Source organism: Oryzias latipes, chromosome 18, assembly GCF_053564925.1.
Source record: "Oryzias latipes strain Hd-rR chromosome 18, Olatipes_Hd-rR_3.1".
NCBI lineage: Eukaryota > Metazoa > Chordata > Actinopteri > Beloniformes > Adrianichthyidae > Oryzias > Oryzias latipes.
This window is the reverse complement of record NC_136254.1, coordinates 37,567,340-37,594,502: the sequence shown is the minus strand read 5'-3', so window position 1 is coordinate 37,594,502 and position 27,163 is coordinate 37,567,340. Positions and strand designations below refer to the sequence as shown.

General features: G+C 46.5%; 2 protein-coding genes across 2 annotated transcripts; both read left to right on the top strand.

Annotated features, from left to right (window-relative positions):
- The first annotated feature begins 8,082 nt into the window (after positions 1-8,082).
- On the top strand, positions 8,083-17,825 carry LOC144987482 (uncharacterized). The gene is made up of 2 exons (XM_078936931.1): positions 8,083-8,251; positions 8,498-17,825. The coding sequence occupies exon 2, from the start codon at positions 8,603-8,605 to the stop codon at positions 9,626-9,628; it is 1,026 nt and encodes a 341-aa protein (XP_078793057.1). The 5' UTR covers positions 8,083-8,251; positions 8,498-8,602; the 3' UTR covers positions 9,629-17,825.
- A 924-nt stretch (positions 17,826-18,749) lies between these two features.
- On the top strand, positions 18,750-25,039 carry LOC144987475 (uncharacterized). Its single transcript, XM_078936926.1, has 2 exons — positions 18,750-24,691; positions 24,802-25,039. Exon 1 carries the CDS (start codon positions 19,872-19,874, stop codon positions 24,405-24,407), a length of 4,536 nt encoding a protein of 1,511 aa, XP_078793052.1. The 5' UTR covers positions 18,750-19,871; the 3' UTR covers positions 24,408-24,691; positions 24,802-25,039.
- The last annotated feature ends 2,124 nt before the right edge of the window (positions 25,040-27,163 follow it).

Sequence of the window (27,163 nt, the reverse complement as noted above, 5' to 3'; positions counted from 1 at the left end):
TACATACCTTCCAAGTCACCTAATCCTGAACCTAACCTCAGTGAAGAAGTAAGAAAAACCTATTCTGAGAGGATTTTTGGAGGACAAATGACTGAAGAGGAAAAAGAAAAATGTTTTGTGCAAGCTGGGTGATTTCCTTAACTGTCTGGACCTCATCTTGGTGAGGGGGGGTGTGCTCCCACTCCTAAAAACAATAGGTGAGACTATATTTCAAAGAGCCATAAAGCTACGGACAATTTCGGAAAAGCATGGATCCACAGCCATTCAGGAGCAAAACAAAGGCTAACTCCGCCCACCTGCTCGATTTAAGAGGACCTGCTTCTTCCAACTCACTCACTCACCTTGCAGCCCTGTCATACGGAGGCACAATTAAACAGAAGGCAATCAGACCCGGATTTTGGACAAAGGATTTTTCTTCCATCCAAGCTCTCATGCACAAGGGATATACAAACAAAATGTGCTCAGTTCAGCATCTGAAGAAGGACCAGGAAGTCCGAAATATAATGCATTACTCTGGGCAACAAGTGATACCAGGAGGAGCCTGAAAAATATCCTGCAAAGAAAAGACAAGGCTACTTACCTGAGGAAATAGAGGAAATGTTCCTGCAAAGAAAAAAGAAGAGGAGACAAAATTGAAAATACAAGTTATCCAGGACGATGAGAGCCTAATTTTTGAATATGTAAGTCCATTTATTCTAATTTTTGAGTGTGGGGCGGATGATTCTGGCTTTCTGGACGGAGGGAAGGCCTATGCACTTGAAGTTCACCGCCTTTGGCGGTGAATTTCTAATCTTTAACCCCTGACAAGCTCGTGCCCCTTTGTCAGTCTGGTGCCAGGGTTTGAAACCCCACTCCCTGCCATGCTGTAGAAGAAAAGATTTTTTCTCAGACATGATGTTTTGGACTATACATACCTTCCAAGTCACCTAATCCTGAACCTAACCTCAGTGAAGAAGTAAGAAAAACCTATTCTGAGAGGATTTTTGGAGGACAAATGACTGAAGAGGAAAAAGAAAAATGTTTTGTGCAAGCTGGGTGATTTCCTTAACTGTCTGGACCTCATCTTGGTGAGGGGGGGTGTGCTCCCACTCCTAAAAACAATAGGTGAGACTATATTTCAAAGAGCCATAAAGCTACGGACAATTTCGGAAAAGCATGGATCCACAGCCATTCAGGAGCAAAACAAAGGCTAACTCCGCCCACCTGCTCTATTTAAGAGGACCTGCTTCTTCCAACTCACTCACTCACCTTGCAGCCCTGTCATACGGAGGCACAATTAAACAGAAGGCAATCAGACCCGGATTTTGGACAAAGGATTTTTCTTCCATCCAAGCTCTCATGCACAAGGGATATACAAACAAAATGTGCTCAGTTCAGCATCTGAAGAAGGACCAGGAAGTCCGAAATATAATGCATTACTCTGGGCAACAAGTGATACCAGGAGGAGCCTGAAAAATATCCTGCAAAGAAAAGACAAGGCTACTTACCTGAGGAAATAGAGGAAATGTTCCTGCAAAGAAAAAAGAAGAGGAGACAAAATTGAAAATACAAGTTATCCAGGACGATGAGAGCCTAATTTTTGAATATGTAAGTCCATTTATTCTAATTTTTGAGTGTGGGGCGGATGATTCTGGCTTTCTGGACGGAGGGAAGGCCTATGCACTTGAAGTTCACCGCCTTTGGCGGTGAATTTCTAATCTTTAACCCCTGACAAGCTCGTGCCCCTTTGTCAGTCTGGTGCCAGGGTTTGAAACCCCACTCCCTGCCATGCTGTAGAAGAAAAGATTTTTTCTCAGACATGATGTTTTGGACTATACATACCTTCCAAGTCACCTAATCCTGAACCTAACCTCAGTGAAGAAGTAAGAAAAACCTATTCTGAGAGGATTTTTGGAGGACAAATGACTGAAGAGGAAAAAGAAAAATGTTTTGTGCAAGCTGGGTGATTTCCTTAACTGTCTGGACCTCATCTTGGTGAGGGGGGGTGTGCTCCCACTCCTAAAAACAATAGGTGAGACTATATTTCAAAGAGCCATAAAGCTACGGACAATTTCGGAAAAGCATGGATCCACAGCCATTCAGGAGCAAAACAAAGGCTAACTCCGCCCACCTGCTCTATTTAAGAGGACCTGCTTCTTCCAACTCACTCACTCACCTTGCAGCCCTGTCATACGGAGGCACAATTAAACAGAAGGCAATCAGACCCGGATTTTGGACAAAGGATTTTTATTCCATCCAAGCTCTCATGCACAAGGGATATACAAACAAAATGTGCTCAGTTCAGCATCTGAAGAAGGACCAGGAAGTCCGAAATATAATGCATTACTCTGGGCAACAAGTGATACCAGGAGGAGCCTGAAAAATATCCTGCAAAGAAAAGACAAGGCTACTTACCTGAGGAAATAGAGGAAATGTTCCTGCAAAGAAAAAAGAAGAGGAGACAAAATTGAAAATACAAGTTATCCAGGACGATGAGAGCCTAATTTTTGAATATGTAAGTCCATTTATTCTAATTTTTGAGTGTGGGGCGGATGATTCTGGCTTTCTGGACGGAGGGAAGGCCTATGCACTTGAAGTTCACCGCCTTTGGCGGTGAATTTCTAATCTTTAACCCCTGACAAGCTCGTGCCCCTTTGTCAGTCTGGTGCCAGGGTTTGAAACCCCACTCCCTGCCATGCTGTAGAAGAAAAGATTTTTTCTCAGACATGATGTTTTGGACTATACATACCTTCCAAGTCACCTAATCCTGAACCTAACCTCAGTGAAGAAGTAAGAAAAACCTATTCTGAGAGGATTTTTGGAGGACAAATGACTGAAGAGGAAAAAGAAAAATGTTTTGTGCAAGCTGGGTGATTTCCTTAACTGTCTGGACCTCATCTTGGTGAGGGGGGGTGTGCTCCCACTCCTAAAAACAATAGGTGAGACTATATTTCAAAGAGCCATAAAGCTACGGACAATTTCGGAAAAGCATGGATCCACAGCCATTCAGGAGCAAAACAAAGGCTAACTCCGCCCACCTGCTCGATTTAAGAGGACCTGCTTCTTCCAACTCACTCACTCACCTTGCAGCCCTGTCATACGGAGGCACAATTAAACAGAAGGCAATCAGACCCGGATTTTGGACAAAGGATTTTTCTTCCATCCAAGCTCTCATGCACAAGGGATATACAAACAAAATGTGCTCAGTTCAGCATCTGAAGAAGGACCAGGAAGTCCGAAATATAATGCATTACTCTGGGCAACAAGTGATACCAGGAGGAGCCTGAAAAATATCCTGCAAAGAAAAGACAAGGCTACTTACCTGAGGAAATAGAGGAAATGTTCCTGCAAAGAAAAAAGAAGAGGAGACAAAATTGAAAATACAAGTTATCCAGGACGATGAGAGCCTAATTTTTGAATATGTAAGTCCATTTATTCTAATTTTTGAGTGTGGGGCGGATGATTCTGGCTTTCTGGACGGAGGGAAGGCCTATGCACTTGAAGTTCACCGCCTTTGGCGGTGAATTTCTAATCTTTAACCCCTGACAAGCTCGTGCCCCTTTGTCAGTCTGGTGCCAGGGTTTGAAACCCCACTCCCTGCCATGCTGTAGAAGAAAAGATTTTTTCTCAGACATGATGTTTTGGACTATACATACCTTCCAAGTCACCTAATCCTGAACCTAACCTCAGTGAAGAAGTAAGAAAAACCTATTCTGAGAGGATTTTTGGAGGACAAATGACTGAAGAGGAAAAAGAAAAATGTTTTGTGCAAGCTGGGTGATTTCCTTAACTGTCTGGACCTCATCTTGGTGAGGGGGGGTGTGCTCCCACTCCTAAAAACAATAGGTGAGACTATATTTCAAAGAGCCATAAAGCTACGGACAATTTCGGAAAAGCATGGATCCACAGCCATTCAGGAGCAAAACAAAGGCTAACTCCGCCCACCTGCTCTATTTAAGAGGACCTGCTTCTTCCAACTCACTCACTCACCTTGCAGCCCTGTCATACGGAGGCACAATTAAACAGAAGGCAATCAGACCCGGATTTTGGACAAAGGATTTTTATTCCATCCAAGCTCTCATGCACAAGGGATATAAAAACAAAATGTGCTCAGTTCAGCATCTGAAGAAGGACCAGGAAGTCCGAAATATAATGCATTACTCTGGGCAACAAGTGATACCAGGAGGAGCCTGAAAAATATCCTGCAAAGAAAAGACAAGGCTACTTACCTGAGGAAATAGAGGAAATGTTCCTGCAAAGAAAAAAGAAGAGGAGACAAAATTGAAAATACAAGTTATCCAGGACGATGAGAGCCTAATTTTTGAATATGTAAGTCCATTTATTCTAATTTTTGAGTGTGGGGCGGATGATTCTGGCTTTCTGGACGGAGGGAAGGCCTATGTACTTGAAGTTCACCGCCTTTGGCGGTGAATTTCTAATCTTTAACCCCTGACAAGCTCGTGCCCCTTTGTCAGTCTGGTGCCAGGGTTTGAAACCCCACTCCCTGCCATGCTGTAGAAGAAAAGATTTTTTCTCAGACATGATGTTTTGGACTATACATACCTTCCAAGTCACCTAATCCTGAACCTAACCTCAGTGAAGAAGTAAGAAAAACCTATTCTGAGATGATTTTTGGAGGACAAATGACTGAAGAGGAAAAAGAAAAATGTTTTGTGCAAGCTGGGTGATTTCCTTAACTGTCTGGACCTCATCTTGGTGAGGGGGGGTGTGCTCCCACTCCTAAAAACAATAGGTGAGACTATATTTCAAAGAGCCATAAAGCTACGGACAATTTCGGAAAAGCATGGATCCACAGCCATTCAGGAGCAAAACAAAGGCTAACTCCGCCCACCTGCTCTATTTAAGAGGACCTGCTTCTTCCAACTCACTCACTCACCTTGCAGCCCTGTCATACGGAGGCACAATTAAACAGAAGGCAATCAGACCCGGATTTTGGACAAAGGATTTTTATTCCATCCAAGCTCTCATGCACAAGGGATATACAAACAAAATGTGCTCAGTTCAGCATCTGAAGAAGGACCAGGAAGTCCGAAATATAATGCATTACTCTGGGCAACAAGTGATACCAGGAGGAGCCTGAAAAATATCCTGCAAAGAAAAGACAAGGCTACTTACCTGAGGAAATAGAGGAAATGTTCCTGCAAAGAAAAAAGAAGAGGAGACAAAATTGAAAATACAAGTTATCCAGGACGATGAGAGCCTAATTTTTGAATATGTAAGTCCATTTATTCTAATTTTTGAGTGTGGGGCGGATGATTCTGGCTTTCTGGACGGAGGGAAGGCCTATGCACTTGAAGTTCACCGCCTTTGGCGGTGAATTTCTAATCTTTAACCCCTGACAAGCTCGTGCCCCTTTGTCAGTCTGGTGCCAGGGTTTGAAACCCCACTCCCTGCCATGCTGTAGAAGAAAAGATTTTTTCTCAGACATGATGTTTTGGACTATACATACCTTCCAAGTCACCTAATCCTGAACCTAACCTCAGTGAAGAAGTAAGAAAAACCTATTCTGAGAGGATTTTTGGAGGACAAATGACTGAAGAGGAAAAAGAAAAATGTTTTGTGCAAGCTGGGTGATTTCCTTAACTGTCTGGACCTCATCTTGGTGAGGGGGGGTGTGCTCCCACTCCTAAAAACAATAGGTGAGACTATATTTCAAAAAGCCATAAAGCTACGGACAATTTCGGAAAAGCATGGATCCACAGCCATTCAGGAGCAAAACAAAGGCTAACTCCGCCCACCTGCTCGATTTAAGAGGACCTGCTTCTTCCAACTCACTCACTCACCTTGCAGCCCTGTCATACGGAGGCACAATTAAACAGAAGGCAATCAGACCCGGATTTTGGACAAAGGATTTTTATTCCATCCAAGCTCTCATGCACATGGGGTATACAAACAAAATGTGCTCAGTTCAGCATCTGAAGAAGGACCAGGAAGTCCAAAATATAATGCATTACTCTGGGCAACAAGTGATACCAGGAGGAGCCTGAAAAATATCCTGCAAAGAAAAGACAAGGCTACTTACCTGAGGAAATAGAGGAAATGTTCCTGCAAAGAAAAAAGAAGAGGAGACAAAATTGAAAATACAAGTTATCCAGGACGATGAGAGCCTAATTTTTGAATATGTAAGTCCATTTATTCTAATTTTTGAGTGTGGGGCGGATGATTCTGGCTTTCTGGACGGAGGGAAGGCCTATGCACTTGAAGTTCACCGCCTTTGGCGGTGAATTTCTAATCTTTAACCCCTGACAAGCTCGTGCCCCTTTGTCAGTCTGGTGCCAGGGTTTGAAACCCCACTCCCTGCCATGCTGTAGAAGAAAAGATTTTTTCTCAGACATGATGTTTTGGACTATACATACCTTCCAAGTCACCTAATCCTGAACCTAACCTCAGTGAAGAAGTAAGAAAAACCTATTCTGAGAGGATTTTTGGAGGACAAATGACTGAAGAGGAAAAAGAAAAATGTTTTGTGCAAGCTGGGTGATTTCCTTAACTGTCTGGACCTCATCTTGGTGAGGGGGGGTGTGCTCCCACTCCTAAAAACAATAGGTGAGACTATATTTCAAAAAGCCATAAAGCTACGGACAATTTCGGAAAAGCATGGATCCACAGCCATTCAGGAGCAAAACAAAGGCTAACTCCGCCCACCTGCTCGATTTAAGAGGACCTGCTTCTTCCAACTCACTCACTCACCTTGCAGCCCTGTCATACGGAGGCACAATTAAACAGAAGGCAATCAGACCCGGATTTTGGACAAAGGATTTTTATTCCATCCAAGCTCTCATGCACATGGGGTATACAAACAAAATGTGCTCAGTTCAGCATCTGAAGAAGGACCAGGAAGTCCAAAATATAATGCATTACTCTGGGCAACAAGTGATACCAGGAGGAGCCTGAAAAATATCCTGCAAAGAAAAGACAAGGCTACTTACCTGAGGAAATAGAGGAAATGTTCCTGCAAAGAAAAAAGAAGAGGAGACAAAATTGAAAATACAAGTTATCCAGGACGATGAGAGCCTAATTTTTGAATATGTAAGTCCATTTATTCTAATTTTTGAGTGTGGGGCGGATGATTCTGGCTTTCTGGACGGAGGGAAGGCCTATGCACTTGAAGTTCACCGCCTTTGGCGGTGAATTTCTAATCTTTAACCCCTGACAAGCTCGTGCCCCTTTGTCAGTCTGGTGCCAGGGTTTGAAACCCCACTCCCTGCCATGCTGTAGAAGAAAAGATTTTTTCTCAGACATGATGTTTTGGACTATACATACCTTCCAAGTCACCTAATCCTGAACCTAACCTCAGTGAAGAAGTAAGAAAAACCTATTCTGAGAGGATTTTTGGAGGACAAATGACTGAAGAGGAAAAAGAAAAATGTTTTGTGCAAGCTGGGTGATTTCCTTAACTGTCTGGACCTCATCTTGGTGAGGGGGGGTGTGCTCCCACTCCTAAAAACAATAGGTGAGACTATATTTCAAAGAGCCATAAAGCTACGGACAATTTCGGAAAAGCATGGATCCACAGCCATTCAGGAGCAAAACAAAGGCTAACTCCGCCCACCTGCTCGATTTAAGAGGACCTGCTTCTTCCAACTCACTCACTCACCTTGCAGCCCTGTCATACGGAGGCACAATTAAACAGAAGGCAATCAGACCCGGATTTTGGACAAAGGATTTTTATTCCATCCAAGCTCTCATGCACAAGGGATATACAAACAAAATGTGCTCAGTTCAGCATCTGAAGAAGGACCAGGAAGTCCGAAATATAATGCATTACTCTGGGCAACAAGTGATACCAGGAGGAGCCTGAAAAATATCCTGCAAAGAAAAGACAAGGCTACTTACCTGAGGAAATAGAGGAAATGTTCCTGCAAAGAAAAAAGAAGAGGAGACAAAATTGAAAATACAAGTTATCCAGGACGATGAGAGCCTAATTTTTGAATATGTAAGTCCATTTATTCTAATTTTTGAGTGTGGGGCGGATGATTCTGGCTTTCTGGACGGAGGGAAGGCCTATGCACTTGAAGTTCACCGCCTTTGGCGGTGAATTTCTAATCTTTAACCCCTAACCCTAACCCTAACCCCTAACCCTAACCCTAACCCTAACCCTGACGGGGAGGAGAGGCCACGTGCTCAGAGACCTCAACGCTACGCCACACCTGCAAACCAATATGGCAGCCACTGGATCACAACACGGGGAGACGCAGCTGGAGCGCCCCCCCACAGAGTGCAGTCAGATGACCCGGATTTCACTCAGAAGGTGCGTGTCATCAACAGACTGATAAAAGCAGTGCATCACTCCATGAATGTGTCAAAAGAAGGTTACCCTCCAACCCTAAACAGAATAAGCCGATATTTGGCAACAATCATCAAACCTGCTTCCCCCAGCTCACAGACACAGACTCTAATACAGGGGAATGCTGAAAACTGGGCTTTTACTACCATCCTGATTTTGAGGGAACATTATCAGAACAATATCAACGAGGAGCTGAACAGACTCTCTCAGCTTTCCACAGGAGGTTGGAGAGGACCTTTTGAGATCGCCACCTGCTGGGCCAGAAGACACCTGGGCACGCGTCTGAAACAGGAAACCCTGGACCGCTGCCACAGAATGCTGAACACCAGGTTAAGAGAACCGGTCCCCCCCTCTCCTCCTCCCTCTGTTTCAGAGCACATAGAAGAACTAGAGGAGGATTTAAGCTTGGAGCTGACTCCATCACCTTCACCAGCAGTCCAGCCCCAAACCCCAAGGCCACAGAGCCCAGCAGGAGCACGTAAACGTGCCCCCAAAAAGACCAAGAGGAAAAGCACAGAACGGGACTGGTCACCCCTGCTTGAACTCACAGAGATGGGAGACACAGAGTGTTCATCCCCTGCAGCATCTCCTCCTCCTCCTCATCATCATTCTCCGATGACTCCTCCACCAACACGAAGAAAGATCATCCCTGCAGCAAAATCATTTCTCATCCCAGAGCTGCAGCCAGTAGATGCTCAGCGTGCATCGCAGGAGCAGAGCACAGAAGCTCCTCACCCCACCCCAGCGGGACCTGCAGCATTCTCTGCAGCAGCTGTGCAGGTATGCACTCCAACACGACATCTCATCACTCCACGCAAATTCAGAGACTGGCATCTCCACATACATCAGGAGACGGTCATTGTGGGAGATTCGAATGTTGGCAGACTCCCATCCTTCAAAGCTGACCACATTCAAGTGGACAGCTTTCCTCAAGCGACATGGCAGGATGCTGAGTTCCTGTTAAAGAACGCCACCTGCCATACTCAGCCAAAGACCATCCTTTTGTCCTTTGGCATCCATCAGAGGACACATAAGGACAAGGACATCCCAGTAATTGAGATGTTTCATACATTTGAAGTGGCAGAACAATTATTCCCAGAAGCCAATATTGTTATTCCCATGATTGGTTATTCACATCGCCTGCCACCACAAGAAAAAGCGGTCCTGGATCATCTGAATGAACACATCGGGGAGCTGTGTAACCACATTTGCCTTTCAGATGATCCAGTGGAGACAGACCAGGACAATGTGAACTGGACAGCAGATACGGCCATGAGGATGCTGAAATATTGGAGTCCTAGGTTTCTCCCTCTTGGTCCGACAGAGGGAATGAATGAGTAATTCAATCAGGTCCCTCGCCCCCCTTGTCTTCATCCAACAGAGGGTGGTAAAGAGCAACCTAGTCTTAAGGTTTGATTTTAAAATGTCATTTCTTTTGGGTTTTATTATGGTTTTCTGACTTTCATTTCAATCATCCCCATTCAGGTAGCTCTAATCCCAACCATGGAGTATATTTTCTAACCCTAATTTGTGATTTCTGATCCCCAGCCAGGTGAATTAATTGCTCTAACCCTAACCGTGTGTAATTTTTGCCCCCCCCCAACCCTAATTTGTGATTTATGACCCCCAACCAAGTGACTTAATTGCTCTAACCCTAACCGTGTGTAATCTACTTACCTGCAGCGGCCACCAGACCGATCTTTTCATGAGCGGGATGATCCTGAAACACAAGGAAAACATTTTATTCAAAGGGGATGAGGGTGGAACCATGGTGGGGACAGAAATGGCCAGTGCCTCAGGGCCCCGTGCTTACAGCGTGGGGTTCTTATTTTTCATATTCCTAACCAGCCCGAGCCTTCTGCTTCCTCGCTAGGTTCTTCCTCTTCTCCTCAGATCTTCCAACTCCATTCAGGATGACATGCTGTAAAAACGCAACCACCTTAAATTTTGAAAAAAATGATTGTGTAAACTGTTTTATGTTCCTATTAAGGTCTGATGGTCAACAGAACTTTTTACTGAGGTGAACTTCACCAATAACTGCAATTCCTTATAAGTTTAAGTCTGTTACCCAGAAAATTGGTCACTAAAATTCATACAAATGTATATTGTACAGGAAATACATTTTAATTAAGATGGTTTGAGAATAATTTGTTTCATTTGTTATATATTTTCATGTTCTACAGTTCAAATAAGCTTAAATTTATTGTTTTATGTGAAATTTTAAAATTACGAGTGCCATTGAATGCAACCCTCCGAGTTTGTAAAATTCCAACACTCCACCGGCCCAGCGAAGGGGACATTCTGCCCGGAGACAAGGAACGATTGGTCACAGAGGACCCCAGGTGCATCATGGTTGTTGATCCGCCCTGAACGTCCATTTTACTCTGAACTCCAGGCGGAGCAGATCAAACTTGGAGCACAGCTGCATTTGACAGGTTTTTCAAACTCTGTATACATTTATTCAAAGCCTTTTGCCTGATGAAGACTGTTCTTTGTTCGAAACGTTGCAACTTCGGCTTGTATATATATATCTTTTTTACTTGAACGCTCCAGTAATAAACCGGAATTCGTCGGTGAAAGCACGCCTCGACCTCCATTTTGTTTTTGAATGAGCATAGCAGCTAAGTCTGAAAGGGCGATTTGAGCCATTATGCCACCGAGGCCTCATGAAAACGACTGGATTCTGGTCCAATCCAGGAGAGGCAGCAGGAGAGGCCGTGTTTTCGAGCGAGACAGGAGCACGTTTTTACGTCATCCAGATGGGAGCCCTCGACGCTCCTATGCTGAGGCCGTCAGAGAGGACCCGCAGCTGAGGGGGCCCAGCTTTTTTGAAGCACAGCACATCCGACGCCCCAGCACACCGCCAGCATCTGATCACTGGCGCTTTTACCCTGACGGTGAGGTGAAGCTGCGTGCTCACAGACCCCGACGCAGCACCAGACCTGCAAACCAACATGGTGGCCACTGGATCACAACACGGGGAGATGCAACTGGAGCACCCCCACACAGAGTGCAGTCAGATGACCCGGACTTCACCCAGAAGGTGCGTGTCATCAATAGACTAATCAAAGCGGTGCATCACTCCATGAATGTGTCTAAAGAAGATTACCCTCCAACCTTAAACAAAATAAGCCAATATTTAACTACAATAGTCAAACCTGCTTCCCCCAGCTCACAAACGCAGACTCTAATACAGGGGAATGCAAAAAACTGGGCCTTTACTACCATCCTGATTCTCAGAGAACATTATCAGAACAATATTGACATGGAGCTGAACAGACTTTCCCAGTTTTCCACAGAAGATTGGAGAGGACCTTTTGAGATCGCCACATGCTGGGCCAAGAGACACCTGGGCACGCGATTAAAGCAGGAAACCCTGGACCGGTGCCAGAGAATGCTCACCACCAGGTTAAGAGTACCGGCCCCCCCCTCTCCTCCTGCCTCTGTTTCAGAACTCACAGATGAACCAGAGGAGGATTTAAGCTTGGAGCTGTCTCCATCACCTTCACCAGCAGTCCAGCCCCAAACCACAAGACCACAGAGCCCAGCAGGAGCACACAAACGTGCCCCCAAGAAGAGCAAGAGGAAAAGCACAGAGTGGGACGGGTCACCCCTGCTCAAATTCACAGAAAGGGGAGACACAGGGTCTTCATCCCCTACAGCTTCATCTCCTTCTCCTCATCATCATTCTCCGATGACTCCTCCACCACGAAGTAAGATCATACCTGCAACAAAACCATTTCCCATCCCAGAGCGGCAGCCAGCAGATTCTCAGCGTGCAACGCAGGAGCAAAACATAGAAGCTCCTCACCCCACCCCAGCGGGACATGCAGCATCCTCGGCAACAGCTGTGCAGGTATGCACCCCAACACGACATGCCATCACTCCACGCAAGTTCACAGACTGGCATCTCCACATACATCAAGAGACGGTCATTGTGGGAGATTTTAATGTTGGCAGACTTCCATCTTTCAAGGCTGACAACACCCAGGTGGACAGCTTTCCCCAAGCTACATGGCAGGATGCTGAGTTCCTGTTAAAAAAACGCCACCTGCCATACTCAGCCAAAGACCCTCCTTTTGTCCTTTGGCATCCATCAGAGGACACATAAGGACAAAGACATCCCAGTGATTGACATGTTTAAAACATTTGAAATGGCAGAACAATTATTCCCAGAAGCCAATATTGTTATTCCCATGATTGGTTACTCACATCGCCTGCCACCACAAGAAAAAGCAGTCCTGGATCATCTGAATGAACACATCGGGGAGCTCTGTAACCACATTTGCCTTTCAGATGACCCAGTGGAAACAGACCAGGACAATGTGAACTGGACAGCAGATACGGCCAGGAGGATGCTGAAATATTGGAGTCCTAGGCTCCTCCCTCCTGGTCCGACAGAGGGAGTAGATGAGTAATCTAATCAGGTCCCTCTCTCCTTCTATTTTTATCCAGCAGAGGGTGGTAACGAGCAACCTAGTCTTAAGGTTTAATTTTTTTTTTTTTTTTTTTTTTTTTTTTTTTTTTTTTTAAAATGTCTTTTGGGCTTTATGATGGTTTTCTGACTTTCATTGCAGTTATCCCCATTCAGGTAGCTCTAATCCCAACCATTGGATTATATTTTCTAACCCTAAATTTTGATTTCTAATCCCTAACCAGGTGAATAATTGCCCTAACCCTAAGTGTGTGTATCTTTTGCCCTAACCCTAGGCGTTTGTATTTTTTTCTCTAACAATACTTACCTGCAGCGCTTACCAGACCGACCTCTTCATGACCGGGATATTCCTGAAACAAGAGTAAAACATAATTTAAAGGAGATGAAGGTGGAGCCATGGTGGAGACAGAAATGGCCCGTGCATCAGGAACTCCAGGCCTACAGCTTGTAGTTCTTATTTTTCTTAACCCTAACCCTAACCCCTAACCCTAACCCTAACCCTAACCCCTAACCCTAACCCTAACCCAAACGTATTTTTGCAAACCCCAACCCTAACCCTAACCCTAACCCCTAACCCTAACCCTAACCCCTAACCCCTAACCCCTAACCCTAACCCTTTCATTTCAATCATCCCCATTCAGGTAGCTCTAATCCCAACCATGGAGTATATTTTCTAACCCTAATTTGTGATTTCTGATCCCCAGCCAGGTGAATTAATTGCTCTAACCCTAACCGTGTGTAATTTTTGCCCCCCCCCAACCCTAATTTGTGATTTATGACCCCCAACCAAGTGACTTAATTGCTCTAACCCTAACCGTGTGTAATCTACTTACCTGCAGCGGCCACCAGACCGATCTTTTCATGAGCGGGATGATCCTGAAACACAAGGAAAACATTTTATTCAAAGGGGATGAGGGTGGAACCATGGTGGGGACAGAAATGGCCAGTGCCTCAGGGCCCCGTGCTTACAGCGTGGGGTTCTTATTTTTCATATTCCTAACCCTAACCCTACCCACACCCTCGGGTTCAACCTGGAGGTTTAATACGTCTCTGTTAAAAGACCAGGAATTTATTGAATTCTTTAAAAAAGAGTGGGAAACCTTCTTAGAATTCAACAATACTTCTGAAATATCACCAAGTATTCTTTGGGAAACAGCAAAAGCAGTCATGAGAGGGAAAATCATCTCTTATTCAACGCATAAAAAACGCAAAGAGAAAGCAGATTTATTAGAATTAGAAAATAAAATAAAAACTCTGGAGACTGCTTATGCTGCTTCTGCACAGGAACACATTCTGGGCGACCTGAAAAATTTAAAACTGCAGTTAAATGACATCATCAATAAACAAACACAATTCCAGATACACAGGCTTCGACTGGAAAGATATGAAAACTCAAATAAATCTGGCAAATTTCTAGCTAATCAGCTTAAAATTAATAAAGAAAAATCAACAATCACTTCTATTATGGACCAAACAGGGATTGTCACCCATGACCCGGTCAAAATTAATAATGCGTTTAAAGACTTTTATCAAAACTTATACACTCCACAGATCAATCCATCAGAACAAAGCATCAACTCATTTCTCAACAATATAAACCTGCCCAAGTTAAATCTAGCCACAGGGGTTGCAAGCCAGTTGCCTCTGTGCCGGTCCCAAGCCCGGATAAATAGAGAGGGTTGCGTCAGGAAGGGCATCCGGCGTAAAAATTGCCAAAATTGCAAAAAAGCTGCATTGTGTGTTCGTAGATTTAGAGAAGGCGTATGACAGGGTGCCGAGGGAGGAGCTGTGGTACTGTATGAGGTCGTCTGGAGTGGCAGAGAAGTATGTCAGAGTAGTTCAGGACATGTATGAGAGAAGTATGACGGTGGTGAGATGTGCTGTAGGTCAGACAGAGGAGTTCAAGGTGGAGGTGGGACTACACCAAGGATCAGCTTTGAGTCCTTTTTTGTTTGCTATGCTGATGGACAGGCTGACAGACGAGGTAAGACAGGAATCTCCCTGGACAATGATGTTTGCGGATGACATCGTAATTTGCAGTGAGAGTAGAGAGCAGGTGGAGGAACAGCTAGAGAGGTGGAGGTTTGCTCTGGAAAGAAGAGGCATGAAGGTCAGTCGTAGTAAGACAGAATACATGTGTCTGAACGAGAGGGATCAAGGTAGAAGCGTTAGGTTACAGGGGGCTGAGGTGAAGAAGGTGCAGGAGTTTAAGTACTTGGGGTCAACAGTTCAGTGTGATGGGGAGTGTGGAAAAGAGGTGAAGAGGCGAGTGCAGGCAGGTTGGAGCGGGTGGAGGAAAGTGTCAGGAGTGTTGTGTGACAGAAGAGTGTCAGCAAGACTCAAAGGAAAGGTGTACAAGACAGTGGTGAGACCAGCTCTGCTCTATGGGTTAGAGACGGTAGCAGTGAGACAGAGACAAGAGGCTGGGATGGAGGTAGCGGAGATGAAGATGTTGAGGTTCTCCTTAGGAGTGACCAGGTTAGACAGGATAAGGAACGAGTACATCAGAGGGACGGCTCATGTTGCCTGTGTTAGCGACAAAGTCAGAGAAGCCAGACTGAGATGGTTTGGACATGTTCAGAGGAGGGATAGTGGATATATTGGTAGAAGGATGTTGGAGATGGAGCTGCCTGGCAGGAGGGCAAGAGGACGGCCAAAGAGGAGATACATGGATGTCTTGACAGAGGACATGAAGTTGGCTAATGTTAGGGTAGAAGATGTTCATGATAGAGTGAGGTGGAAAAGGATGATTCGCTGTGGCGACCCCTGATGGGAAAAGCCGAAAGAGAAAGAAGATAAACCTGCCCAAGTTAAACGAAGATCAAATCACAAACTTAGACTCTCCGCTCTCGTTGTCTGAGCTTCATGAAGCTCTGTTACTTATGCCTAATGGTAAAGCACCAGGGCCTGACGGCTTTCCTGCAGAGTTTTATAAGGAATTCTGGGAACAACTGGCACCAACGTTTTATAAACGGTAAAATTTATCAATGAAAGCCAATCTCTACCACCTAACATGAACACTGCCAACATTATCCTTCTTCTAAAACCAGACAAAGACCCCACGAGTCCTTCAAGCTATCGCCCCATTTCTTTAATCAATGCAGATGTAAAAATTATCTGCAAAGCACTAGCACAGAGAACAGAAAAAGTCACTCCTCACATAATTGACTTTGATCAAACTGGATTCATCAAAAGCAGACACTCGGATGACAATGTCCGCAGACTCGTTAACATAATAGACTTTGCCACCATCAAAAACCAGGAAATGACTATACTATCACTGGATGCTGAAAAAGCCTTTGATAGAGTAAACTGGAAGTTCCTCATTGCTGCCCTCCATAAGTTTGGGTTTGGAGAATCATTCATCAATTGGATCAAAATATTATATCACAACCCCAATGCATCAGTTAGAACTAATAAACAGACTTCCAACAGGTTTTTTCTTGGAAAAGGAACTAGACAGGGTTGCCCACTCTCCCCCTCTCTTTTTGCAATATTTATCGAGCATCTAGCTGCAGCAATAAGACAGAATGAGAGTATTAAAGGAATTAAAACCAAACACAGCCATCATAAAATTAGTCTCTATGCAGATGACATATTACTGTTTTTAAGTAATATACATTCTGTAAATGAAACGGCAACAATCATTAATGAATTCTCTTCTATATCAGACTATTCCATTAATTGGAATAAATCTGTTTTATTACCACTGAACAGTAATGCGGAGCAAGGACTCACAATACCAGTTAAATCAGGCAATATAAAATATTTAGGTATTTATTTTTCCCCCAAAATATCAGAACTGGTGCAGCTAAACTACACCCCATTACTGAAAAACATACAGGACGATCTAACACGCTGGACCAACCTGCCTCTGTCCCTTATGGGCAAGGTAGCCACGGTAAAAATGAAAATCTTACCCAAAGTTAATTATCTCTTCTCAATGATTCCCACACAACCGCCATTAAAATGGTTCAAAACATTAGACTCATCCATATCAAGCTTTCTATGGAACAATAAACCTGCAAGAATTAGTCTAAAAACTTTAAAATCTGCAAAAAGCTGTGGAGGATTAGAATTACCTAACTTCCACAATTACTTTCTTGCAAATAGATTACCATACATCTTAAAATGGTTAAAAAATAATCCAGAAACCAACTCATGGTTAGACTTGGAACAGGCGTTATGTGGAAAGATCAACCTGTCAGATCTTCCATTTATTAGCCAAACAGTTAAAAAACAGGATTGTTTCAAAAGTATTAATATAAACGCCACTTTAACAGCCTGGTGGGAATTTCTCAAAATATCAAAATCATCAATTCAACCGTGCAAAATGACACCCATGTGGAACAACCCAGACATCCTCATAAACAAAAAAATTATCCACTTCCCAGCTTGGCAAACAGGGGGCGTAAAACAACTAGAGCACATAATTATTGATAGAAGATTCATAACTCCCCAGGAACTTCAAGACAAACATGGAATAAATAACTTCTTGGAATATCAGCAACTTAAATCAATTATTACTAAAAAGTTTAAATACAGAGACAACGATTTAAAGCTACCAGATGTAGTTACCACTCTGATCAATTTCTCAATGAATAAAACTCTCTCCAAAATATACAAACTTTTATGTAATTTAGATAGCAATATTTCACTTCCGACAACAAAATGGGATGCGGATTTGAGCATCAGCACAGATGAAAGCTTTTGGTCAGAACTTTGTCTAAACACCTTTAAAATGACAAAAAGTCCAAATCTGCAGCTAATCCATTTCAAAACTCTTCACAGAATTTACTACACTGGACAGAGGATGTTCAAGATGGGTCTCAGTAACTCAGACATTTGTCAGCACTGTGACAGTAATCTACCCGACAATTACATGCATGCACTATGGTTCTGCACGCCTGTCCAGGCTCTCTGGCAGCAGGTATGTGCCGATCTATCAGTCTGGCTTAAGGTTTCAATCACAGCTTCACCGTCACTTTGTGTGCTTGGTGACATGAGTGCCATCGATGTTGAAGGAGGATTAGGCTCTATCATTTTCATAACTCTTTGCATTGCTAAAAAAACTATTTTAATAAATTGGAAAAGCAAAAAAAATATAAATATAAGTCAACACAGAAATCTGCTGCTTGATCATATCAGCTTGGAAAAAATGTCAACCCAAAGTTCAAGTAACTTTGAAAGAATTCGGTCTCTCTGGTCTCCCATAGCTAACTCCATGACTTAAGGGGTGGGGGGGGCCTGGTCGTCGCTGCTCCTTGCCCTTCTGCCGTGGGCCGGGGTGGGGGTCGGGGCCTCCGGTGCCTGGCGGGGGGTGGTGGGGGCTCCGTTGGTCGGGGGTCGGGTCCGGCGCCTGGGTGGGGCGGGCTGGGGCGCTGCGTGGTCCTCTGGGCTTGGGTGTGGGGGTGCGTGGTGGGGGGGTGGTCTGGCTTGGCTTGGGGGGGTGGTCCCTTTGCCTGTGCTGGGGGGGGTTGGCGGGGGGCGCTGCTCGGGGGGGGGGGGCCCAGCGGCGCTGGATGGGCTTCCCATCTACACCTGGGGCTGGGATCGGCCCTTCCCTGGCTCTGGGGCGGGACGGGACAACCCTCTTGGGGCCCCCGGTCGCTCTGGGTGTCATCCGCTTCGGCTGCGGGGTCTGGGGTGGGGTGGGGTGGGGGGTTTTGTCGGCCCTGTCCTGTGGGGGGGCATTCTGGGGGAGGGGGGGGGCACTATTGGTACGGGGCAGGGGGGGTTGACGGGTCGGGGTCTCCGCTGAGGCCATCGGCGGTTTCCCCGGCCGGTTGGCTGCCTCGGTCCCATCGAGGCCTGACCAGAGCTCTTCTACGGCCGGCGTTTGGGGGTGGGGGCCTGGGCTTGCTCCGGGGGGGGCCAACGCTTTCTGGCTCCTCTCTCTCTGTGTGGGGGGGGTGGTGCTGGGCCTGGGGTGTCGGCGCCTCCGGGGGTGGGGCCCCTGGGCTGGGTGGGCCTGGCCCCCTTGCTGGGGGGGGCGGGGGACAGCTGTTTGACCACCGGGGGACAGTCTATGAGCTGTCCCCAACTTACCCCCTTCCTCATAATAGGCTGAGGGGGTGGGGGGCTTAGCCTGCGATGAGCCTTGGGGGGGGGGTTTACTAGGCAGTGGCCCCCCTCCTATGGTTGCCGTATGGAGTGGGCCCCCCCTCTTTCGGTTTTATTTGCACCTTAGACATGTAGGGCCCTTGGTAGGGGGGGTGCTTGGACATCACTGCCAGCAAGCAGCGGATGTCGTCCTAGCACACTACCCGCCAATTTTAACCGCACCTTAGACATTTAGGGCCCCTTGGTGGGGAAGGTGAGGGGACGTCACTGTGAGTAATCAGGAGATGTCCCCTTAGTGCCCTACCCGCCAATTTTAACTGCACCCCCCTTAGTACACACACCCCTCCCCCCTCAATATATACATCCCAACATAAACTGTGACGGAGCGCCTATAGATGCAGTCACCTGCGCACACGCACACACAAACACAAAAGCATACACACGCAGTTTTTCCACACATATTAACCTCTCACCGCATTTTCAGACGCTGTGTCACGAGGCAGGCGCTCCTTGGGTGGGTTGTGTTGAGGGTGCACACTCAATGCGCTTTACCGGGAGCCGTTAAGGACCGCGAGTTTCAAACGGAGGCGACACCTGATCAGCTGTGTTAAGACGCGACCGGCAGCAGTGGGCGGAAATGACGTCATCACACAAATGGGGGGGAAAAACAAATTATTCATGTAAATATATTATTTATTATTGTTTGTAGCATTTTGGGATGGAGGGATTTATTCCTAAATGGTTTGGAATTATTCTATGTTTTTTTTAATTTTATTTTCTTTGTAAATAGGTGGCAGAAATTGCCAGAATGACAAGCAAAGGACTAATCAGAGGAATATGCAGAATCCAGCCTAATGGGAGGGGCTTAGCATATATAAGAGGGAGAGGTTAGTTGCCGCGGGCGGGCAATGAGGGAAGACATGGATGTGCTCCTCTCCTGTGTAATGCTGTTCAAACTATGTAAAATTTCACTGAGGATTATTGCACTTGGGGAATTGTGGAGAAAAATAAACCAGTTGCAATTGGAACACGACTGCCTGGATCTGTGAAACACCCATCCTCATCACAAGTGGTGTCAGAAGTGGGATGGCAAGTCGTGGCAAGAAGGCAGCTCGCCATCCCAGGCGTAGTGGATTACGCTCACAGCCCCAAAGAAAACCAGACCGGGCCACAGGTGCGGAAGCCGAGTGGGACACAGAAATGACCTCGGAAGAGGAAGAAGAGAAGCCCCACCCCGGCCTGGGACCATCAGGTGGAACAACTGACCTGGTTACCATGATGAAAACCTTCCTGGAGTCCCAGCAGCAGAGAGAACAAGGTCTCATACAGGAGTTACAAAATCTTAGGGTGGCCCTCCAACCTTCAGCCCCAGCAGTAACAACACCAAGCATGCATTCAGCCAGCAGCCCAAGATTGGTGCTTCCAACACCCTCTGCTGGTCGTAGTGCTGGTACCCCCTCCACATCCTCATCTGAAGCTGAAACTGGGACTGACCGGCAGAGACCTGAGCCCAGGCCCAGGTACTACATGCAGCCAAAGATTCCTCCCTACCAGGAGGGAGAGGATATTGAAAACTATTTATTACGTTTTGAGCGGATGGCCAAGACTTGGAAATGGCCAGAGACAGAATGGGCATGCAGGCTGGTTCCTCTTCTCTCAGGAAAAGCCCTAGATGCATACACAGCCATGGATGAGGACAAAGCTGATTCCTACAAAGACCTGAAAGAAGCTTTGCTAACAAAGTTTGACATCTCTCCTGAGACATATCGACAGAAGTTCCGCTGTGCATCTGCACCTCGGGGAGAAACACCTCTGGAGACCTATCATCGGCTGAAGGGACTCTACCGGCGTTGGATTCAACCGGAGCGGCGGACCAAGGAGCAGGTTGGGGAATCCATCATCCTGGAACAACTTCTCTACGTGCTTCCGCCGGAAGTGAGAACCTGGGTCAAGGAGCATGAACCGGGGGATGGATCAGAGGCAGCAAAATTGGCTCTTCAGTACCTCAATGCTCGGAGAGGAGGACCTTCTACACGATCCACCATGGCAACTCGAGCCATCAACGTAGCCCAACCCACCACAGACGTACGTCCCCCAGTGTTTCCGACACCGCAGCTTGGGACAGAGCGAGAAGCAGCGGTGAGACACCGTCCAGGTATTTCCAGCTCAGTGACTGCTCCGCCTGGAACTGGTAAGCCACTGATTTGCTATTATTGTCAGCAAGCCGGACACAAGGCTTCAGTTTGTCCACTGAAAAAAGCAAAGGTCACAGGGGCTTGCTATGTACCCAGAAATGAAGTGGAACCATCAGCAAATGACAATGTCAGGAAAAGAACTTATAAAACAGTGACTGTGAATGGTGTATCAGTATTGGCTTTAATTGACAGCGGTAGCTTTACCTCACTGATTAGCAAACGCTTGGTACCCATTGGTAGTCTGGACTATGGTCATCTTACAAATGTGGTGTGTGTTCATGGGGACAATCATGCTTATCCTCAAACTGAAATAACTGTGGACATTGATAAACAGCCCTATCTTCTGACTGTTGGGGTGGTTGATAACCTGCCTGTAGACCTGCTTTTGGGTAGAGACATACCAGTGTTGGTACAGTTACTACAAGGGGAAAGTTCAGGGGATGCTAATCAGGGTCATCACCAGAACAGTGTATCATGCCCAGTAATTACCAGAGCCCAGGCAAAAACTGGGGTTCTGCCTCTACCAGACTTGGATGAAAGTTTATGCGAAGGGGGTGGAAAAGGGCCAAGAAAGTCTAGACGACAACGGCGCTTTGAAAAGCAACTGGGCATAACTGAACACAATGTACAAGGTTTGAATGCTGATAAAATGTGGGAAATACCTGAAAACTTAGCAGAGTTACAAAAACAGGATGACACATTGAAACATTTGTTTAAAAAAGTGAAGAATATTGATGATGTAACCAGTATGGGGATGGATTGCTTTATTATTGAAAATGGGATGTTGTATATTTTGAATGACAACCACAAACGTCTTGTAATCCCGGTAAACTGTAGACCTATCATCATGCATTTAGCACACACAGTTCCGTGGGCAGGACATCTTGGGCGCCACAAAACATACATGCGCGTTAGCTCCCGATTTTATTGGCCTGGTATGTACACAGACATTCAATCATACTGTATGACCTGTCCAATATGCCAGAAAACAGCAGCTCCTCGCCGGTTGGATCGGGCCTGTCTTCAGCCGCTTCCAGTCATCTCCACACCCTTCCAGAGGATAGCGATGGACATTGTCGGGCCACTGGAGAAAAGCAGCCAGGGACATCAGTACATTTTGGTCGTTTGTGATTATGCTACTCGATACCCAGAAGCATTTCCCCTACGTACAATCACTTCATCAGCAATCATTCATGCACTAACTGAACTGTTTTCTAGAGTCGGGATCCCTGATGAGATACTGACTGACCAGGGAACCAACTTCTGTTCACGCTTGATGCAACAGTTCCACAGACAGCTGGGAATCAAATCCCTCAGAACTACCCCATACCACCCAGAGACTGATGGACTGGTGGAAAGGTTTAACCAGACTTTAAAGCGGATGCTGCGAAAATTTGTGTCTGAGACTGGTAAGGACTGGCATCGCTGGCTACCTTTTCTACTCTTTGCTTACAGAGAGGTTCCTCAGGCATCTACTGGGTTCTCACCGTTTGAGCTGCTATACGGGAGGAATGTTCAAGGACCTCTGGATCTCCTCAGTAAAGCATGGGAAGGATCGACCAGCAACCAAAAAGAAACTGGTGTGGTGCAGTTCATCCTAGAGATGAGGGAGCGTATAGCAAGATACCAAGCAGAGGCTGAAATGAACCTAAAGGAGGCTCAAAGAGCACAGAAGACTTGGTACGACCAACAGGCACGTCACCGGGCCTTTAGACCAGGCCAGAAGGTTCTGTTACTCCTCCCTTCTTCAACCAGCAAGTTACTGTCCAAGTGGCAAGGGCCATATACCATCAGCCAGAAGATGGGGCCAGTCACTTATGAAATTCATCATCCAGACAAGAGGAAACAGTACCAGACGTACCATGTCAACCTACTGAAGGAGTGGAAAGAGCCACACCACAGCCCACCAGAACCAGTTGGTCTGGTAGTGAAAGAATGTGAGACAGAAGAGGACACAAGTTGGCATAACTTCACCAAGATGACGACACCTGAGCTGTCTCATCTCACCAAGACCCAAGAGACACAGATACAGCAGGTGTTGCAGGCGGTACCATCATTATTCAGAGGCAAGCCAGGCCGTACCAACCTTACAAAACACGCAATTCGATTGAAAGACAACAGACCCATCCGTCAACGGCCATACCGTGTCCCGCAACAGTTTGTGGGAAGACTGGGTGAAGAAATCACTAACATGCAGGAGTTGGGAGTGATTGAACCATCAGACTCCGAGTGGTGCAGTCCCATGATCCTCCTCCCAAAGAAAGATGGTTCGCTTAGGCCCTGCATAGACTTCAGGAAGCTGAATGCAGTCTCTGAGTTTGATGCGTATCCTATGCCAAGGGTGGATGAATTGCTCGAAAGGATTGGAGCGGCCGGATACATCACCACCCTGGACCTCTGTAAGGGATACTGGCAGGTGCCTTTGGAACCAGCATCTCGACCCTACACCGCCTTTCGCACGCCTGCAGGTCTTTTCCAGTTTACGGTCATGCCATTTGGCCTCCATGGAGCACCAGCAACCTTCCAAAGGTTGATGGATAAAGTCCTTCAGGGGTGTGAGAATTTCAGCGCAGCTTACCTTGATGATGTGGTTATTTTCAGTAACACTTGGGAAAACCACCTCCAGCATCTCAGGAGAGTCCTGGATGCCATTCAGCAGGCCGGGCTGACCTTGAATAGTGAAAAATGTGAGTGGGCAAGAAAAGAGGCAAAATACTTAGGCTACCTTTTGGGACAGGGAGAGGTGCGGCCCCAAGTGGACAAAGTAAAGGCCATTCTCGACTGCCAACGTCCAAGGACCAAAAAAGAAGTTCGGTCCTTCTTGGGTTTGGCGGGATGGTATCGCCGCTTTGTGCCACAGTTTGCAACCATTGCTGCGCCCCTCACGGCCCTCACAACCAAAGCACAGAAAAACCCAGTACCATGGGATGATGAGTGTGAAAAGGCCTTCAGAGCCCTAAAACAACAGCTATGCTCTTCTCCTGTTCTTCGCAGCCCTAACTTTGAAAATAAGTTTCTCGTCCAGGTAGATGCTTCAGCTGTGGGAGTCGGAGCAGTCCTCGCTCAAGGAGAAGAAGGAGCTGAGCAGCCCATCCTATACCTCAGCAGAAAACTACTGCCCAGGGAAACGAGGTATTCTGCAGTGGAGAAGGAGGGGTTAGCCATCAAGTGGGCCCTGGAAAGCCTGCGCTATTATCTCCTTGGAAGAGATTTTGATTTGGAGACTGATCATCGTGCCCTCACCTGGATACATTCAATGAAGGACCACAATAATCGACTGACCCGTTGGTATCTCGCACTTCAACCATTCAAGTTTACCATCAGACATCGGCCCCGAAGGACCAACGTGGTGGCTGACTATCTCTCACGGTTGCCACACAGTGTCAACCTGGAAGAGGAGGAAGGTGATGTGACGGAGCGCCTATAGATGCAGTCACCTGCGCACACGCACACACAAACACCAAAGCATACACACGCAGTTTTTCCACACATATTAACCTCTCACCGCATTTTCAGACGCTGTGACACGAGGCAGGCGCTCCTTGGGTGGGTTGTGTTGAGGGTGCACACTCAATGCGCTTTACCGGGAGCCGTTAAGGACCGCGAGTTTCAAACGGAGGCGACACCTGATCAGCTGTGTTAAGACGCGACCGGCAGCAGTGGGCGGAAATGACGTCATCACACAAATGGGGGGAAAAACAAATTATTCATGTAAATATATTATTTATTATTGTTTGTAGCATTTTGGGATGGAGGGATTTATTCCTAAATGGTTTGGAATTATTCTATGTTTTTTTTAATTTTATTTTCTTTGTAAATAGGTGGCAGAAATTGCCAGAATGACAAGCAAAGGACTAAGCAGAGGAATATGCAGAATCCAGCCTAATGGGAGGGGCTTAGCGTATATAAGAGGGAGAGGTTAGTTGCCGCGGGCGGGCAATGAGGGAAGACATGGATGTGCTCCTCTCCTGTGTAATGCTGTTCAAACTATGTAAAATTTCACTGAGGATTATTGCACTTGGGGAATTGTGGAGAAAAATAAACCAGTTGCAATTGGAACACGACTGCCTGGATCTGTGAAACACCCATCCTCATCACATAAACACACACACATGCACACACACACTCTCTCAAACACACATACACGCACATACATTTTGCAAGGAAGGTGGGACCTAGGACCATCTGTCCCCTGCCTCTTCCCTGGTGGGGGGTACGGGCCCCTTTGCAACGGCGGCCGTGTCCCCGGGGTGCCGGCTTCCTGGGCCCGGCGGTGCTCTCTCCGCGCGGTGGGGGGGTTCACATTACATCTGAGCCGGGGGTGTTTGTGTCCCTGGGGGGTGGGTTCTGGTCTTTGCTCCTGAGTGCTGGGCCCCGCCAAATTTCCAACTGTGGCCGAGCCTGGTCAGGCCATATTTACAACACCCCTTGTGGGCCCTCTTTTTTCCCCGGGGTTCCCCCCTCCTGGGCGGGGGCGGCGGGCCCCTGCCTCGCTCCTCCCTGGACCAGCCGTGGGCCGGGCGGATGGCTGCCTGGAGTGCGGAGCGGGTCTCCCTTGGGGGGTCCTGGCTCGTACCTGGGGTTGGGGCGGGGGGATGCCCGGAACTCCTGGGTGGTGGTGGGGTGCTCGTCTGGGGCTGTGGGCATCCTTCTCCGGTGGGGCCCTGCGTTGGGTTCTCCCGGCGCGGCGGGGGGGCTGCTCTCCTGGTTGGGCTGGGGCGGCGCTCTCTTTCCCTCCGTGCTTCCCTGGCCTCTGGCTCTGGGGCCTTGCGGCGGCCCTGCAGGCCCTGGCCTGGGTGGCGGGCTTGGTCGCCCGGGCGGCGGTTGTTCCCTGCCGGTTCCCGTGTGGCGTTGGGGGGATTCCGGCTGCCGCTGCTGCTGCGGTGGGGGTCTTGGGGTGGGGATGGCTGGGCACTCTCCCTCCTTCTTTTCACGTTCCACCATCCATTTTAGAAGAACATAAACACTCACCTGAGCACAGGTGTTAGCTCACCTTTGCACTAACAGTTTGCATGATTGAATGACTGAAATATTTCACACTAGTTGGTTTTAAGGCATAAGTATGCGTGTGAACACTATCTGTTTTGTGTACATGTCGACAGGTGGACATTTTTGCAGCTAACATGTGTGTTTATAACATTTTAGTGTGTGTGTGGACAGGCTCCGCCCTTTTTTTTTCTTTTACTACATTTGAACCTTACCATAATGATTAACAACCAGTAAACTTGTTGCTTTACGCTGTTTCATGGTCTTATCCCCCTTCCCCTCCTATTATCACCCCCTACCCCCCTTCTCTCTAACGTCCCTCTCTCTTCTTCCCCTCTTTCCTTTTCCGTCCGGTCCAACACCAAAGATTTTCAGACATGATTGAAATTAATAAAGTTTGGCCTCAATTACAAAAGGGGTTTATTCAGACATACCTTTGGTTTGTATGAAGATTAATAACCCCTCTTGTTAAAGTAAAATATGTCCAACACAAGAGGCCCTCAGCTCTCATCTGACTGCCCAGTTGTTGGACAGGACAAGTTAAAAAAAAAAGAAAAAAAAAAAAAAGAATGGGCTGCCACTCAAATGGATTTGTGGGTAAGGAAACTTTTTTTAAAAAGAGCTTGAGCAGATTTCAAGTGCTCCATGTAGGGTACAATAAAAAGACTCCATAATTACTGCCAGAACAAAGACAGAGGTTTATACTATGATTGGAAGAACAAGATCTGCACTGTCGGCAGAATCCTTAACAAAGCTCAACTGAAGCAGAGAGCAGGGCTTTTGCATTTTCTCCAGTTGTTCCAGCTGTAACTGCTTTCCTGTACAGTATTTGTGCCCTGCTTTGTACTTTGAGGACCTTCTCTGTGAACCCCATTGCCTTCCCACTTACACCTGGGAAAAACAATTGTACTGATAGAATGTAACCCACAAAGATGGAAAATGGTAAAAAAAAAAAAAAAAAAAAAAGAAGAATAATAAGGTACATGCCATACAAGGATCCGCAAACACAGGTGTTTTACCTTGTGGGTCCTCAGGAAGGCTTAGGTTCTGGGACTGAAGAATCATGGGAAGTCCATAGTCTGTGATTTTTAAAACAAAACGTCCATCAACCAAACAGTTGGTGGACTTCAGATGACCATGAGTTAGGCCCCGCAGATGGAGGTACTTCATACCCTGAAACACACATTTCCTTTATTT

Excerpts from the sequence above, each read along its gene's own strand:
- LOC144987482 (XM_078936931.1), top strand. The coding sequence starts at position 8,603 with ATGCTGAACACCAGGTTAAGAGAACCGGTCCCCCCCTCTCCTCCTCCC.
- LOC144987475 (XM_078936926.1), top strand. The coding sequence starts at position 19,872 with ATGGCAAGTCGTGGCAAGAAGGCAGCTCGCCATCCCAGGCGTAGTGGA.